General features: G+C 48.0%; 1 protein-coding gene across 3 annotated transcripts in view; it reads left to right on the forward strand.

Moving 5' to 3' along the window:
• Positions 1 to 3,592: 3,592 nt before the first annotated feature.
• LOC110467883 (ubiquitin carboxyl-terminal hydrolase 12) overlaps positions 3,593 to 15,370 on the forward strand; it is a 28,273-nt gene continuing 16,495 nt past the window's right edge. For 2 of the 3 annotated variants that reach the window (XM_021525285.4, XM_085570652.1), the window contains exon 1: positions 3,593 to 3,673. In XM_021525285.4, coding sequence (XP_021380960.1) covers positions 3,626 to 3,673 — 48 coding nt within the window. In that variant the 5' untranslated portion in view covers positions 3,593 to 3,625. Of the gene's footprint in view, positions 3,674 to 3,920; positions 5,571 to 15,370 lie in introns of those variants that run through there. The other variant, XM_085570651.1, reaches the window with a different exon arrangement.

The raw sequence follows: 15,370 nt of genomic DNA on the forward strand, positions 1-15,370 counted from the left end.
ATATATTGATGTTCAGGGGACTTGGAAGGAGAAACAGGGCTGGTTTTGGAGCAGAAATGGGAAATGTGCCTGTGGGGAAGTGCCAGGGGCTGTGGCAGATGTTGACACAGAACTCATGACTGGCAGCTCATGCACACACCCCTGAATTTACTCCAACCAACAAGAACTGATCCCTGCAGCTCCCTCTACCCCTCTTTGTTGGGGCCCAAATGTCACTTCTGACACTGCACTCAGGAGGTCTTTGAACCACCTTTTTGCTCCCAGGAACTGAAGACCTCAAAGCTGGGAAAGGCAAAGGAGGAAGAGACAAGAAAGGATCAAACATGAGTGTGGTGTGCTCGGGGAGCCAGCCTTGGCCTGTGTGCTCAGAATTCCACCTTGCTGAGTTTGGATGAATTCAAAGTGCATCTCTGTGCTCCAGCAGTGACCTCTGAAGACATCTGGGGACAACACCACAATTTTAGCCCCAAAATTCTACTCAGCACAAAGTTGTTCTGATCCTGAGGCCAAAGGGCAAGGAAATGTCCTCAGATTCTGCTGCAGCAGCTGTGATAAATCATCTTTGTTTCTATTTTGGGATTTAAGAGAGATGAACATTTAAATACACATTTTAATCTGGTCAAACACTGTACAGCTTCCACAATTTCTGCATTTCCTGTCCCAAATTATAAAGCACTGCCATTCATGGCAACCCTGTAAGGGGCACATGGCCCTTTTCACTTTGGGGATATTTGGTAAGGATTGGGGTTTTTGTGTTGCTGAGGCCTGTCCCTGGGGGAGCCTGTGGCAGATGACGTGGGAAGCCCAATGTGTGTAGGAGAACATCTCTGCAGGCCAGCAGCTCAAACAGAATGGAAACATCTCAGCCTCATAAAAAATCCCTGCGTTGGAAACAGAACTGTTCTCCCTTCCCCACAGATATTCCCACAAGGTCAGGGCTGGAGTGTAGAAATAACCCTGGCACAGGTGGGAATGTGAGCTCCCAGTGCCTCAGCAGAGCTCCCAGAGCTCGTGGGTGATGGGGAGAGGCTGGAGCCTCCAGGCTGGGCACAGCTCTGGGTCAGGATCAGCCCCATCCCGAATTCCTGCCCGTTCCTCGCTGTTTCCCAGGGCTGTTCCTTCTGAGATGTGTTTGCTGTCACTGTGCCCTGCAGGATGAGCTCTGTGGTGTCTCAGGCACACTTCCCATTCCTTCTCCCACAGGATTTACAATGGGCACTGCTGTCATTCACAGAATTCACAGAAGGACTGGGTTGGAAGAGATCTTCAAGATCATCGAGTCCACCCCAGCCCCAACACCTCAACTCAACCCTGGCACCCAGTGCCACATCCAGGCTTGTTTAAACACACCGAGGGATGAGGATTCCACCACCTCTCTGGGCAGGACATTCCAGAACTTTCTATAAAAACATTTTCCTAACATCCAACCTGTATTTCCCTTGGTGCAGTTTGAGGCTGTGTCCTCTGGTTCTGTCAGTTCCTGCAGGAAGAGCCCAGCCCCAGCTGAGCACAGCCACCTTTCAGGAGCTGTGGGGAGTGCTGAGGTCACCCCGATCTCCTTTTCTCCAGGCTGAGCACCCCCAGCTCCCTCAGAGGTTCCTCACAGGATTTGTGTTCCAGCCCCTCTACAGCCTTGTTTGCCCCCTCTGGACACGCTCCAGGTCCTCAATGTCCTTCCCAAATGGAGGGGCCAGAAGTGGTGAGGTCACACTGGAGGTGTGCCCTCACTGTGCCAGGTACAGGGGCAGGATGGCCTCCCTGCTCCTGCTGGGCACAGCTCTGGGTCAGGATCAGCCCCATTCTGAATTTCTGCCCGTTCCTCGCTGTTTCTCCCTCTGAGATGTGTTTGCTGTCACTGTGCCCTGCAGGACGAGCTCTGTGGTGTCTCAGGAACGCTTCCCACTCCTCCCACAGGATTTACAATGGGCACTGCTGTCATTCGTGGTGCTGAGCTCCCAGAGAGCCTTTTTGTCACCCTGCTGGGTGGGATGTGCGGTAATAGCAGAGGATCCCTGGGCAGCACCACTGTCCCACCCCATCCCAAAATCCCGCTGCCACAACCTCTGCAAGGAGTCTTGGGAACCAGAGAGTTCCAGCAGGCACCTCCGAGGGTTCTGTGCTCTGGGGTGCTGCAGTGTCCCTTGGTGGGGTTTTGGTGACATCCCCCAGCCCCCAGCCCTGTGGGGACAGTGCCTTCCTCCAGTGTCACAGGGACCTCCCAGCGCCCATCCCGGTGGGGCTCCAGCCTCCTCCCCGAGCCCCGGAACCACGGGAGCTCAGTGGGAAGGGGCCCACAGGGATCAGGGAACCACAGACTCACGGAATATTATGGGCTGGGAGGGCCCTAAAGCCCCTCCAGTGCCACCCCTGCCATGGCAGGGACACCTTCCACTGTCCCAGGCTGCTCCCAGCCCTGTCCAGCCTGGCCTTGGGCACTGCCAGGGATCCAGGGGCAGCCACAGCTGCTCTGGGAAAACTGTTCCCCATACTGATCCCAGTCCCATCCTGGTCCTGTTCCCATTCCCATCCTGATCCTTTTCCCATCTTGGTTTTGTTCCCATCCTGGTCTTGTTCCCATCTCTGATCCTATTCCCATTCCCGATCCCATTCCTGATCCCATTCCCCATTCCCCATTCCAGATCCCTTTCCCAATCCCATTCCCATTCTCAATCCCGATCCCATTCCCCATTCCCAGTCCCATTCCAGATCCCTTTCCCCATTCCCCATTCCCCATTCCCAATCCCATTCCCAACCCCATTCCCAATTTCCGTTCCCGATCCCATTCCCCATTCCCGATCCCATTCCCCATCCCAGTCCCATTCACATTACTGATCCCATTCCCATTCCCCATTCCTGTTCCCATTCCTCATTCCCCATTTCCATTCCCCAATCCCATTCCCATTCCCGTTCCCATTCCTGATCCCAATCCCCATTCCCGTCCCCATTCACATTCCCAAATCCCAATCCCATTCCCCATTCCCGATCCCATTCCCATTCCCCCATCCCTATCCCATTCCCCATTCCCATTCCCCATTCCCATTGCCATTCCCATTCCTGTTGCCGTTCCCATTCCCATTCCCCATTCCCGTTCCCATTCCCACTCCCCATTCTCATTCCCATTCCCATTCCCATTCCCGTTCCCGTTCCCATTCCCATTCCCATTCCCGTTCCCGTTCCCATTCCCATTCCCATTCCCCATTCCCGTTCCCATTCCCGTTCCCATTCCCATTCCCCATTCCCATTCCCATTCCCGTTCCCATTCCCCATTCCCGTTCCCATTCCCATTCCCATTCCCATTCCCATTCCCATTCCCATTCCCATTCACATTGCCATTCCCATTCCTGTTGCCGTTCCCATTCCCATTCCCCATTCCCGTTCCCATTCCCATTCCCATTCCCATTCCCATTCCCATTCCCATTCCCATTCCCGTTCCCATTCCCATTCCCATTCCCGTCCCCGTTCCCATTCCCGTTCCCCAGCCCGGTCCCCCCGGACCGAGAACGCCTCGGAACGGTGTTTGCGCGGCGCGGGCGGCGCGGTTTTCGCGGCGCACGGGCCGGGCGGGTTACCGGGTGCGCAGCTGGCGCTGTCAGTCGCGGCCCAAGATGGCGGCGGCCGGGGGCGGATGGAGGCGCTGGTGACGGTGCGGAGACTCGCCGCCGTCTGTACCATGGTGAGAGCCCGCGGGCCGCTCCCCGGGGGCTCCCGGCCTTGGGGGCCCGCCCTCCGCGCCGTGCGGGCGGAGAAGCGGTTCGGACCCATCGCTGCGGGAGGCCCCGCCGCCGGCACCGGTGTCTGAGGGGCCGGGACGGGGCGAGGGGAGCGCGGCCGGGGCTCGCAGGGATTTGGGATAATGGGGCTGAAATCCGGTGGGAAAGGTGCAGAAACGCGAACTCGGCGCTCCCGGTGGGTGTGTCTGCCGCCGCCTGTGCCCTGAACTGTTTTTCGGGCCGGTTGGTGCTGCCTTTCGGAGAGAAAAGGAATAATCGGGCATTAATTGGCCTTGTGCCCAGGTCGTAGTGGCTTGTTGCGATAACTGAGTTCCTTTTAAAGCTCGTTCTACTCGTTTGTCAGAGCTCTGCAGTCTCTCCACGTGCATGCGTGTCCCGGCACCGTCCGGGAGAGCGGCAGGCTGCTAACTGCGTGATTATGCAGAATTTTTAATGAAGTTCCGCCGCTGTGTAAACAGAGGCCGGGGTGGCCAGGCTGAGCTATTGCCCTGTGAGTGTGCTGTGTCCGGCCGTGGGACGCCGGAGCTGCGCTCCCAGAACTCCGGGAGCGGTTCCCAGAACTCCGGGAGCGGTTCCCTCCAGGACATCGCTCTGGGGCTGCCCGCCTGGAGCACTTCTGTTTTCACAGTGCCGCCCTTCCACCGCTCAGCTTCCCCTTCTCCCTTCTGCAGCCTCGGCAGGGTCACGCCTCTTCCCTGGCTCTGTTTCACCCGGGTGGGAAAGGAACAGGATTTTCCTACTTTGCCATGCAGGTGCTGGCTCCCAGTGTGACTCCGGGCCCGGCTGAACTGAACCAGTACAAACTGGGCATTTGCAGTTTCACACCCCTAACAAGAGACATTAATCTTTGCTTTTCAAATCCCTGGCCGTGGAGACCTCCCTGGAAGTCCTTGGGAGAAGGCTTCCCAGGACTTTATCCTTCCCTAGTCTCACCAAATGGTTTTTTTTTTCCTAGATAATTTGTATTTTTTAATTGCTGTCACAGACACAGGTGAGGTGAAGGCTTTGAGAGGTGAGTCACAAATTTGCCGAGGAGTTCTGCAGCCCAGAGGCAGAGATTGACTCAGTCCCTGGAATATTTTGGATGCATTCCTGAGAGCAGCTGGCTGAGTGTTGGATTGAGAGGGCAGAGGGAAGGCAGAGCATTTCCCTGGGACTGTGCAGCCAGACTGAGCACATCCCAGTGGGGTTTTGGCAGTTTTGCTCCTGTGCCTGCCTGGATTTTGGTTGGGATGGTGGATGGAAGCTGGGCAGGTTCCTCCCATTCCCCTCCTGGAGTTCTGGGGCTGTTCTTTTCCAAGAACTGCTGCAGCCCTGGGGAGGCAGATTCTCCCACATGTTTCAAGTGGAGAATTTGCTGCTTCAGTTCTGTGCAGAAATCACAGAACAGTGCTGGTAGCACTAAATGTTTGCATGAAACTGGCTTCCAAATTTCTTAATTAGTTGTTTAATAAATGCTGTGGAATCTGTCAGCATCATCATTTTAGGTGCATGTGTAGCTTGGCTAAAATTCCTGTCAGTATTAACATTTATTCCCTCATCTAGCCCAGGAAATTAAGGTCTGGGTGCTGTATTTTAAAACTGGATGAGTTTATTTGCATGTCCAGCAAGTAAAAATACTCTTTGGTTTGTCATAAAGGTAGATGAAAAACCTGAGACTTCTTTACAAAAACATGGAAATACATGAACAGAATCCCTTTGGGAGCTGCTTTCTTCAGGATTATGCTAATCTATAGTGATTCTACAGGACTTGACTTTTTTTTTTTTTAGTAAAACATGAAGTTTTTGCCAGCATTTCCAGTCATCACCTGTCCTCCAGGCTGGAAAAATGAAACCCAGGTTTGTGCCATTGTCAGACCCTTCAGCATCACAGGGACTGCTGTTCCTGACTGCTTCTCATTTCTCTCAAATATCTCTTTAAAAATGAAATTCTGAGCTCATTAGCAGCCAGTAATGAGGTTGAACTTGAATCATCTCCCCCTCCCTAAAATTGCCTGTGGATCAGCTCTGCTGTGCCTCAGGGTGGTGGCATTTTGTGCACCATCCCTTTTCCAGGATTTTGATGCCTCACGTTTTGGCTTTTATATTTTTCAGATTCTGTGCTGCTTTAGTGTGTGGGTCTGAGCTTCATATTATGGGATGGTGAGCTCTCTTCACAGAGTAGGGAGACAAAACAATTCCTGCTCCAGCTGGGCACCAAGGACAAATGATCCAAATCTCAGCCCAGGAGCACAAACACCGTGGGCTGGAGAGAGAAAAACAATCAGGATGGGACTGCCTGGGCTGGAGCTGGAATGGGACAATGAACTCCAAGGTGCAAATGGGGCAGAACTGATCCCAGGGAGAGCCCCTGGGAGCACTCGTGCATTTGGGACCATTTTGGGTCATTTGGGTGCAGCCCTGGCTGTGCTCTTGTGCTGCCCAAGGTGGGTCCATGGAAGAGATCCTTTGAATAAATCCCTGCTTTATTCTCTGTCCAGCCTCTGCTCTAGATCAGCCTTCACAAGGCATCAGTTCCATCACATCCGTGTGGCAGCTCCAGCCTGGCCAGGACTGGGAGCTGGGAGGGAGCAGGATTGTTGATCTGGATGTGATTCATTGCTTGGGGAGGCTGCTGACACCACATGGAAAGCACAGCCATGGCCAGGAGCCGCTGCCCCAGCTCTGCTTCCCTGGCACCAGCTTTGTGTCCCAGCCCTTCCCTTTGCTCTGGCCTTTGGGGGTTTTTCCTTCTGTTTGCAGGCAGCTGCAGCATTGAGGGAAATGGCAGCAGGGATGGAAGCAGAAAGCACTGCTGAGGCATTTTGCATAAAAAATCTACAGCTGCTGTTTCAGAAGTGTACAAAGAGGAGATCTGTGGGTCTGGGGTGGATAGGTGGGAATCATCCTTTGGCTGAGGAGAGTGAGGAGGGCAGAATTCCTTGGGTCTGGCTGCATCCTCTGACCAAGATGTATTTTCTATGCTCTGAGGCAGTTGGAGAACTGAGTTTCTGAAGTCACAACTTGAGGAATTTGTTGAATTGACAGAACTTTTGGAAGAGGAGACCAGAACTTGAGAAAGGAGCAAGGTGCAAAGCCCAGAGTTGAGCTTTTCCTCTCTGGCAGCTTGTGAGGAGTCTGTGAGCAGAATATTGTTTCTTGTAGGCAATTAGGGCCACTTCCTCTAGATTCATGTCTAATTGTTGGTTAAACCAGTAGGACATGCCTGAAGAACTCCAATCCAGGCTACAAATTGAGGGTAGTCTTACTTACTCTGAATTAGGACATAATGATTGACTTCAGTGCTGGAGGGGAGGTGGCTGCAGCATTTGTAAGTCCCACATTTCCATTTGCCACCTGAATAATTTACACTGGGCAGCTCAAGCAGATCTGTGGTGTCTCTGGTGTGTAATGTCACCTCCCTGCTGTCACCTGTAGCTGTAGGACTTTGCTTTGGCTTTATCTGAGAATTAACATTTATAGCATTTATTTTTACCACTGGAAGAAGGGAGGGTGAAGTACAGCTGGCTAAGCAGATTTCTGTCTCTAGCAGTGCTCTGCTTCTTGAATGACTTGTTAACCTGAAAGAATCCAAATATTCATCTTTGCACTTAAAACCCAGCCTGAGAATAACTGAGAATAATTGTTTTTTGGGGAAAATAAATACACAACCTTTTGCAAAGCAGGGAGGAGGTCACTTCCAGGTTTCCCCACATGCTGTTTGTATTCTGGTTTAATTCTGTGTGTGATGGGTGTTTATTGCTGCAGATCTGGGGCTTCTGACAGTTTGGGCTGGAAGCAAAGGCAGCCTGCAGTTCAGGTGGAACACACAGCTTCCCTTGGAACGAGCTTTGGGATTTTACAGCAGTCCTGAAAGCATGAATGAGCTTTGGTGCTGTTCTGGTGTCTGCTCTGATTGTCTGTAAACTTTTAAAATGTCATGCTTTAGTTGTCCTCAGGAAAGTGAGAGATCATGAGAGATTCCAGCTGTGTTGTGCCTGGAGCTGAGGAAGCTGGGCACTCCGTGGTTCATTTGTTACAAGTAGACTGATTATATTAGAGGACTTCTACTTCAGAGCTGCTACCATTTAAAAATGAAGTGTGAATACCTGGGGAAGGATGCTAAAATAACAGAGTGTAGCTTGTTCAAGATGTGCTCTATTATTGAATCTCTGTTGTTTGGTTCTTTAATCAGGATTTACAGAAATGCTTTTATTGCCTTGGAATTCATCTGTTTACATGCACATCACTTGCTGTCTTGTTGCTATTAAAAAAGAAATGGTTTTCAGTGCTTGCTCCAGCAGATGTCAGTTTGGGGGATTCCTGCACTTGCTGCCAAAATAAAGGGCAGCATTGTGCATCATTATAGCTTGTTTGTATGTTGTATTTTCTATTTTCAGCTCCTTTTATAGTGAATACTTCAAGTGGGCTTGTAAAACAGATGGGGATAAGCTTTGTTATGAAAGGACAAGAGAGAATGGTTTTAAACTAAAAGTGGGTTAATTTAGACTGGAAAGGAAGGAATTTTTTCCATTATGGGTGGTAAAGCACTGGCACAGGTGCCCAGAGCAGCTGTGGCTGCCCCTGGATCCCTGGCAGTGCCCAAGGCCAGGTTGGACAGGGCTTGGAGCAGCCTGGGACAGTGGAAGGTATCCCACCCTGGCAGGGGGTGGCACTGGATGAGCTCTAAGGTCCCTTCCAACCTAAACTATTCCATGATTTATCCACTTAACCTCTCATGCACTAAGCTGTGAATATATCTCCCCATTCAGACCCATTGATTGGCCCCACAGCTGAGTTTTACTGCTCTGTAAAATGTCTGAAGTTATAAATGAAATATAAACCTATTTATAAATCTTCACCCTCCCTCAGCATCCACTTCCTCACTCTCCACAGCATTGTCCCTGCACTGTTTGATGTGTGAGGCTCCTGATAAAATCTCACTGCCAGCTCACAAAAGAACAATGCTGGTAAACACTGGGCCTTGCACAGCTGGGAGCTGTTTGTGTTTGTTCTCTTAAAGAGCTGCAGAATCCCTGAGAGCTGAGCTGGCAAAGCCTCCACACCACTCCTATGTGTGTTACTGGGTCACTGGGAGAAGCACAAGGTCACGAGTCTGGTGGTGGAGAAATCAGGGGGATGAGCTGGGAGCTGTGCTGATGTGGGAGGAAGTGGATGAGGAGCCTGGGATGGATTGAGGGCAGTGGCTGAGGAAACTGGGATGAGCTGGGAGCAGTGCTGATGTGGGAGGAAGTGGCTGAGGAAACTGGGATGAGCTGGGAGCAGTGCTGATGTGGGAGGCAGTGACTGAGGAAACTGGGATGAGCTGGGAGCAGTGCTGATGTGGGAGGCAGTGGCTGAGGAAACTGGGAGGGACTGGGAGCAGTGCTGATGTGGGAGGCAGTGGCTGAGGAAACTGGGATGAGCTGGGAGCAGTGCTGATGTGGGAGGCAGTGGCTGAGGAAACTGGGATGAGCTGGGAGCAGTGCTAATGTGGGAGGCAGTGGCTAAGGAAACTGGGATGAGCTGGGAGCAGTGCTAATGTGGGAGGAAGTGGCTGAGGAAACTGGGAGGGACTGGGAGCAGTGCTGATGTGGGAGGCAGTGACTGAGGAAACTGGGAGGGACTGGGAGCAGTGCTGATGTGGGAGGCAGTGACTGAGGAAACTGGGAGGGACTGGGAGCAGTGCTGATGTGGGAGGCAGTGACTGAGGAAACTGGGAGGGACTGGGAGCAGTGCTGATGTGGGAGGCAGTGGCTAAGGAAACTGGGAGGGACTGGGAGCAGTGCTGATGTGGCTGAGGAAAGGAAGGAGCTGCTGACAAAGGTTCTGTTTTCCCTGCCCTTTCTCCAGCATCCTTTCCACGTGTTTTCTTCACTGGAGCCCAGCTTTCCTATCTCACTTAGAGAGCATAAGATGAGAGGGTTTCACAGGAGTGTGGGCCCTGCTTTGCCTTTGGGAGGTGTGGATCCTGTGGACCTTGCAGGACCAGCTCCTCCCAGAATAAACATGTGCTTGCAGGAGTTTACAAAGCAGCCTGCATTCATTGATTTAAAACCACTCCAATTAAGGCTTCACAGGAGAAAGCTCCTGTGGAAATACAGCACTTTGGAGTTTCTCTGGGTGCCATGGCAGCAGTCAGGGTGCTCTGTGAGCTTTCCTCCCCAGTGGAAATAGGCACAGCCTTAGGAGGAAGATTCTGTGGGTTTTGGAAGCGTGGAGCCTTGGAGAGTCTGTGACACTGCTCCTTTCAGGATTATCAGTTTGTTTGGAGTGCTTATGCAGGCAAAGTGCTGCAATCCAGGGCTCAATTTACAGTAATTTGTTATGCCTGGAACAGACAGCTTTCCCAGATCCATGAAAAGGGATCCTTTCAAACCCCCAGCTGACAACTCTTTTTATCTGCCTTCAGTGCTCCACACAGCCAAGGAGTTTTAAAGGATGGAGAAAGCAACATCTAATCTGTGTTTACAAAACCATGACAATGTGTTCTATAAACTTGCAGCAATACAACCCCAATCTGCTCCATTTCCACTTCCCCAGGGTAATTTTAATAGTCCTGAAGCTGGAACTATTATCTCAGCAAATACAGTAAGTGCAGGCAGACTTCTGCATCAGCTCATGCAGATTTCTTTCCTGCAAGGTTTTAAGTAGCTCTGGCTTGGCCTACTTGTTCTTTTTTCCCCCTTTTTGTTTTGATTTGTTTATTCACTCTTAAAACAACTCCTCAGCAGTGGGTTTAAGCAGCTCCTGTAATTTGGAGTGCTGCACGATGGTGTCCCTGGGAGCCTTTCTGCACCACCTGGAAGCTGCTTCCCAGCTTGGTTTAAGTCTTGAATCTTTTCTACTCTCATTTGTTCAAAGCCAAATGAGTAATTAGAGAGCAAAATTTGTGCACCAGGCACATTCTGGACACTGAAATCTTGTAGGTTTTTTCCCTTATTTTGCCTTCCTTTAAGGGAAATGTCTTTTGCAGGCAGGTGCTTAGTGGGAAGCAGCTGGTTTCAGTCCAGGAGTTAGGATGGTGTGGAGTCCAAGCCAGAATATCCTCAGAGATTTTATTTCATCAGGTTTTTACTCCAGTGATGCTACACAGCTCCTTGGTGCATCCAACTGCAGGGAAAGGTTAGAGATCCCCTGAGTTATGAGCCATTAATTCCTTCACTTGAACTGAATTAGATCCATTGCAAAGAGAGAAATGCATAAAAATCAGGTAATATTGAAATTAATATTTTTGTACTGAGCTAAAACCATAGTAATTATCTTTAAAGAGAGGCTGAATCTTCCAATTTGCATGGGCTGTATGGAGAGGGCTTTAAATTAACTGATTGTTGGAAGTGAGCTAATGGAATTGATTAGTCTTGGGTGTGTTTTAGACAGACCTGAAGCAGCTGAAGGGTGGAGGCAAGTTGAGAGAACTAGAGAGAACTACAGCTTCAACAGGATACAAGGAGCAGATAGAAAGCTTTTTGAAATTTTGGGAGACACATCCATATTTTAAAAGTTCTCTTCTGACAATCTGCAACTGTCCACAAATGAACTGTAAATGGAGCATCTGTTAGGATGTGTATATTTATGTGTGTCCATCTAAAGTAGTAGAGTGCCCAAAATAAGCATAGCAAACTTTAACCAAAAAAAAAAAAAAAAATTGACTTATTGTAGATTTTGGCAGGATCAATTTTGAAAAAAGACCAAACTGTAGTTGTGTTTTTGAAAAGATTGGAAGGACTTCACCATTTTACTTAATTCCCTTGTACTTCAAGCAGTTGCTTCATCCCTGTTAAAAACCATCAGTTGAAACCTCATGAAGCATTTGTTTGACAAATATTTCTGAATTTCTGTGTCTGTCAATGACACCAAAGAAATCTTGAGTATTTTTTGTCATTACATTGAGTTAGTGGTGGTTATGGAATGGTTCTAAACCCACTGGCAATTCAAAACCTGTGTAACTAGAGCCCCTCAGAACTTGTCAGGGGTGAATGCCATGAGCTCCCAGGGCACTGGGATCTCCCCACTCGTGACTCCTTCCCTGCTTTATGGGTTTTTCCCTCATTTTCCAGCTCCAGTGCTCACTGTTTGCTGAGCAGCAGCACAGCACTGACCTGATTATTTTGACAAGAGCTCAGAGTAACAGTGAGGGTCCTGACCCAGAGTTGTGCTAATTTTGGTCCTTTTTTCCCTGGAGCTGCAGCAGCAGCTGCTCCATGCTCTGGTCTCCTCACACCCTTCTTTCTGCTTTTCTAACCATCCCCACAAGTGCAGAGTTACCTCCAGAGCAGCAGAAAGCAAGATATTTGGGAATGGAAATGGGGATTCCAGCCAAGTGGGAAAGTGTTAGTTCAGGGTAAAAAAAATTGGGTAGTCTGTATTAACAGTCCTCTAATTGTCAGCCAAGGCTTGTGGTTGTTCAGGATTTCACTGAAACTCAGTAAAACTCATTTTGCTGAAAAGGAAAGAGGTTGTAACTTGAAGCAGGAACCAGGAGGATGCTGGAAATGTGGAATTCTCAGCTGACAGCAGCTCCTGTTCTGAGCTGTGAGGTTGTTCATAATCACTCCCAGCTTTTATTCATCCACAGCTTCACCAAAACTCTTCAACTCAGAGACCAATTGTAATTTCTGCCATAAAGCTAATTAAATGTAATACAGACAGAGCTGAGCACTCCTCTGATTTCTGTCAGATAAGTGAATGCAATCTATGAGCTTTTGTCTGTAAAAATAATTACAAATTCAGTAAGTTTAAGGTCACCAAGTATTGAAGCCCCTGGAAAATTGATACATTTCCAGTTTCTGAAATCAATTAAATCTAGGCTATGCAAAATACTCATTTTCTTTGCAGGAATAGGATTTTTTTTCTTTTTTCTTTTTTTTTTCTTTTTTTTTTTTTTGCTACGAAGAGGCAATAATGCCTAATTATCCTTCTCTGATCTTCTTTTGGTGCTGCAGTGAGTTACTACTGGGTGAGAAACAAAAGTTTACTGCTATTTATTCTACTTGCATGGTGCATTGAACTGGAGATAAATTTAAGACTTCTGTAGTGAGCAAAAATTACTCAGAGTTTACAATCTGGAAGAGTTGATAGATCTCTCTTCTGGTTCTGATGGGTTATTCAGTTAAAATTGCAGGAGTACTGTGGGATCACTGCCTCAGCTTGCTTAGACAGCTCCCTCAGGTAAGGGGGTTTCAAACTGCTCTTTTCACATCCCTTTTCTTTAAAAAATCCAACAAAACTTGCCTTGTGTGTTCTCTGGGTAAATATTCGTTTACCCCAGTGCTATTTTCTCTACATCTCATTCAGCTCTGAGCATGGAATAGAATCCCAGAATCCTTTAGGTTGGCAAAGACCTCCAGGATCATCGAGTCCACCATGCCAATCCCCACCTTGTCACCAGCCCGGAGCACTGAGTGCCACATCCTGCCTTTTCTTACACTTTTAAATCAAGATATTATTGCGATGCCCCTCACTGTGTTGGTATGAAAAAGTGAGGAAAACCTGAATATTAACAATTCCCTGTGCTGTTGTTTGATACTTTAATATTTGATATATTAAGTTTTTTTAAGGGTGTTCTTTGTCTTTCCAGACATGTTTTTGGGTAGACCCTTCTTTTAATTAGCTGATATGCATAAAGTAAAATGACTGCAGCTGTGACAGGAAATATTTTATTGTTGTTCTTTGGGGGTTTTCTTGGCCATTCTTAGCTGTGTGCATTCCTGCTGAGGTGGTGATAGCTGAGATGGGCCAGGCAGTTTTTCATTTTCCTGTTTGACTAATAATTCCAGAACTGTGGAAGCACAGCCAGGTCTGTGGGTGGGGTGTGAGCAGAAAAGGGGAGCTCTGAGACAACACCTGAAGTCCCAGGAATTTCCAGAAAATGGAAAACTCTGCTTATAAGTGCTGAAAATTCTGTTGTCACCTCCCCCACCTCTGTGAGACACTAAATTCACATCTCATTATATAAGTCAATCACTGTCACCACGTGGTTAAATGAGGGGAGGTTTTTCTCTTAGGGTAATTGTGCATTGTAGAAATCTGGGTTTATTCCTGCTCACAGCACTGAGTTTGATGGTCCTGAAGCAGAGCAGCAGAGAGAGCATTTCCCTGCATCTCCCAGAAGCCAAGGATGTACTCTGGGGCTGTTAAAACATTCATTTATTTCCTTTACACTAGCAGTGAGAAGTCATTAAGTTCTACATTCAGCTGTATTTTAGTTTTTAGTGTTTTTGCTTAGCTGTCTTATGCCAAGCAAACTCGATTGCTATGGATGTGGGATTTTTTCATGGCATTTCTTGTTGCTCCCACTATGTGTCACATAGTTTAGCAAAGCTGTATTGATTTTCTGTTGGTTTTAGGTGTCCAAAGTAGCACAAGATGCCAAACATTTTGGCTCTGACACCCCAAAGAGGTGCATTTCTTAATTCCCCAAATAATAAAATAAATTTTCATAGTATGTGCACTTGCCACTTTGGTTAGATTTTTAACTCTAGACAAGATGTGACTTTTATATTTCCAAAATGATGAAGTGTGGATTGTTTCTTGTGAGGAAATATTGCTGTGGTCTGTGGCAGATGGAAAATTCTTTTAGCTGGGGTGGGCAAAGGTGTGTGAACCCTGTCAGTGTGACAGCAAAGCCTCATTGCAGCAGGACGTGGCTCAGGCTGGACCAGATTGCAGCTGCACTGGGTTAATTGGCTAATTGGTAATTGAGTTGCAAAGATCCCTGTTGGGAGGAGCTGGACTTTGCAGTTCTGGACCTTACCCCAAAACGTGACTGAGGCCAAGTGGTGGCCTCACCATAAAGTGGATTTCTCCCCCACCATATCCTTGTTTAGTGCAGTTCTCCTGGACACTGACTCTGTGGTGAATCATCTGGGCTTCTGCAAGGGAATTCTTTTTCCATGGAATGCTGGGCATTGCATTTCCTGGAGCTTTTTCACTATTAATTTGTAAGTTTGCACCTTCAGAACTATTTATGATTAATCTGTGATTTTTTTTTTAATTCCTCCCACAAGTGCTTTGAGTCCTGTTTTGGGTTTTTTATCATTTTATGTATTTAATATATTATCTGGCAAGAAACTTCACAGAATCCCAGAGTGATCTGGGCTGGAAGGGACCTCAAAGCTCATTCCATTCCATGGGCAGGGGCACCTTCCACTATCCCAGGTTGCTCCAGCCTGGCCTTGAACACTCCCAGGGATGAGGCATCTAAAACTTTAGTTATAAATAATACATTAAATATAATCTAATTTATTAAGGAAACCTTATTTTTTTAATCTGCCTCTGTAGTTAATTTACCCAAATGTATAAAGTTTGGGCAATAAATACAAGGAAACACTTTGGAAAAAACTCACCTTTGACCTGTCAGGTTAAATGGATACAAGTTGGTGGCTTGGCTGACAAGCCTGGTTTATGGTAGGTTATTCAATTCTTTATATCACAGCTTTATTAAAAATTACAATTCATATGGTTTTATTTATTTGTTCAGGTATTTATTCCATGTGTTGCTTTCCAGCTGGAGCATTTGGGCTGTCACTGGTGTGACAGGTGTCACTGGTTCTGTGAGGTTTGGTACCTCCTTTAATGAGCTTTTCTCCAGTGTTTGCCTGATAAAATACTGGAGATCATGGAGGGGGCAAGGAAACTCCAGAGAAATTGAAACTGCA

This window comes from Lonchura striata, chromosome 4A, assembly GCF_050655825.1.
Source record: "Lonchura striata isolate lonStrDom1 chromosome 4A, ASM5065582v1, whole genome shotgun sequence".
Lineage (NCBI taxonomy): Eukaryota > Metazoa > Chordata > Aves > Passeriformes > Estrildidae > Lonchura > Lonchura striata.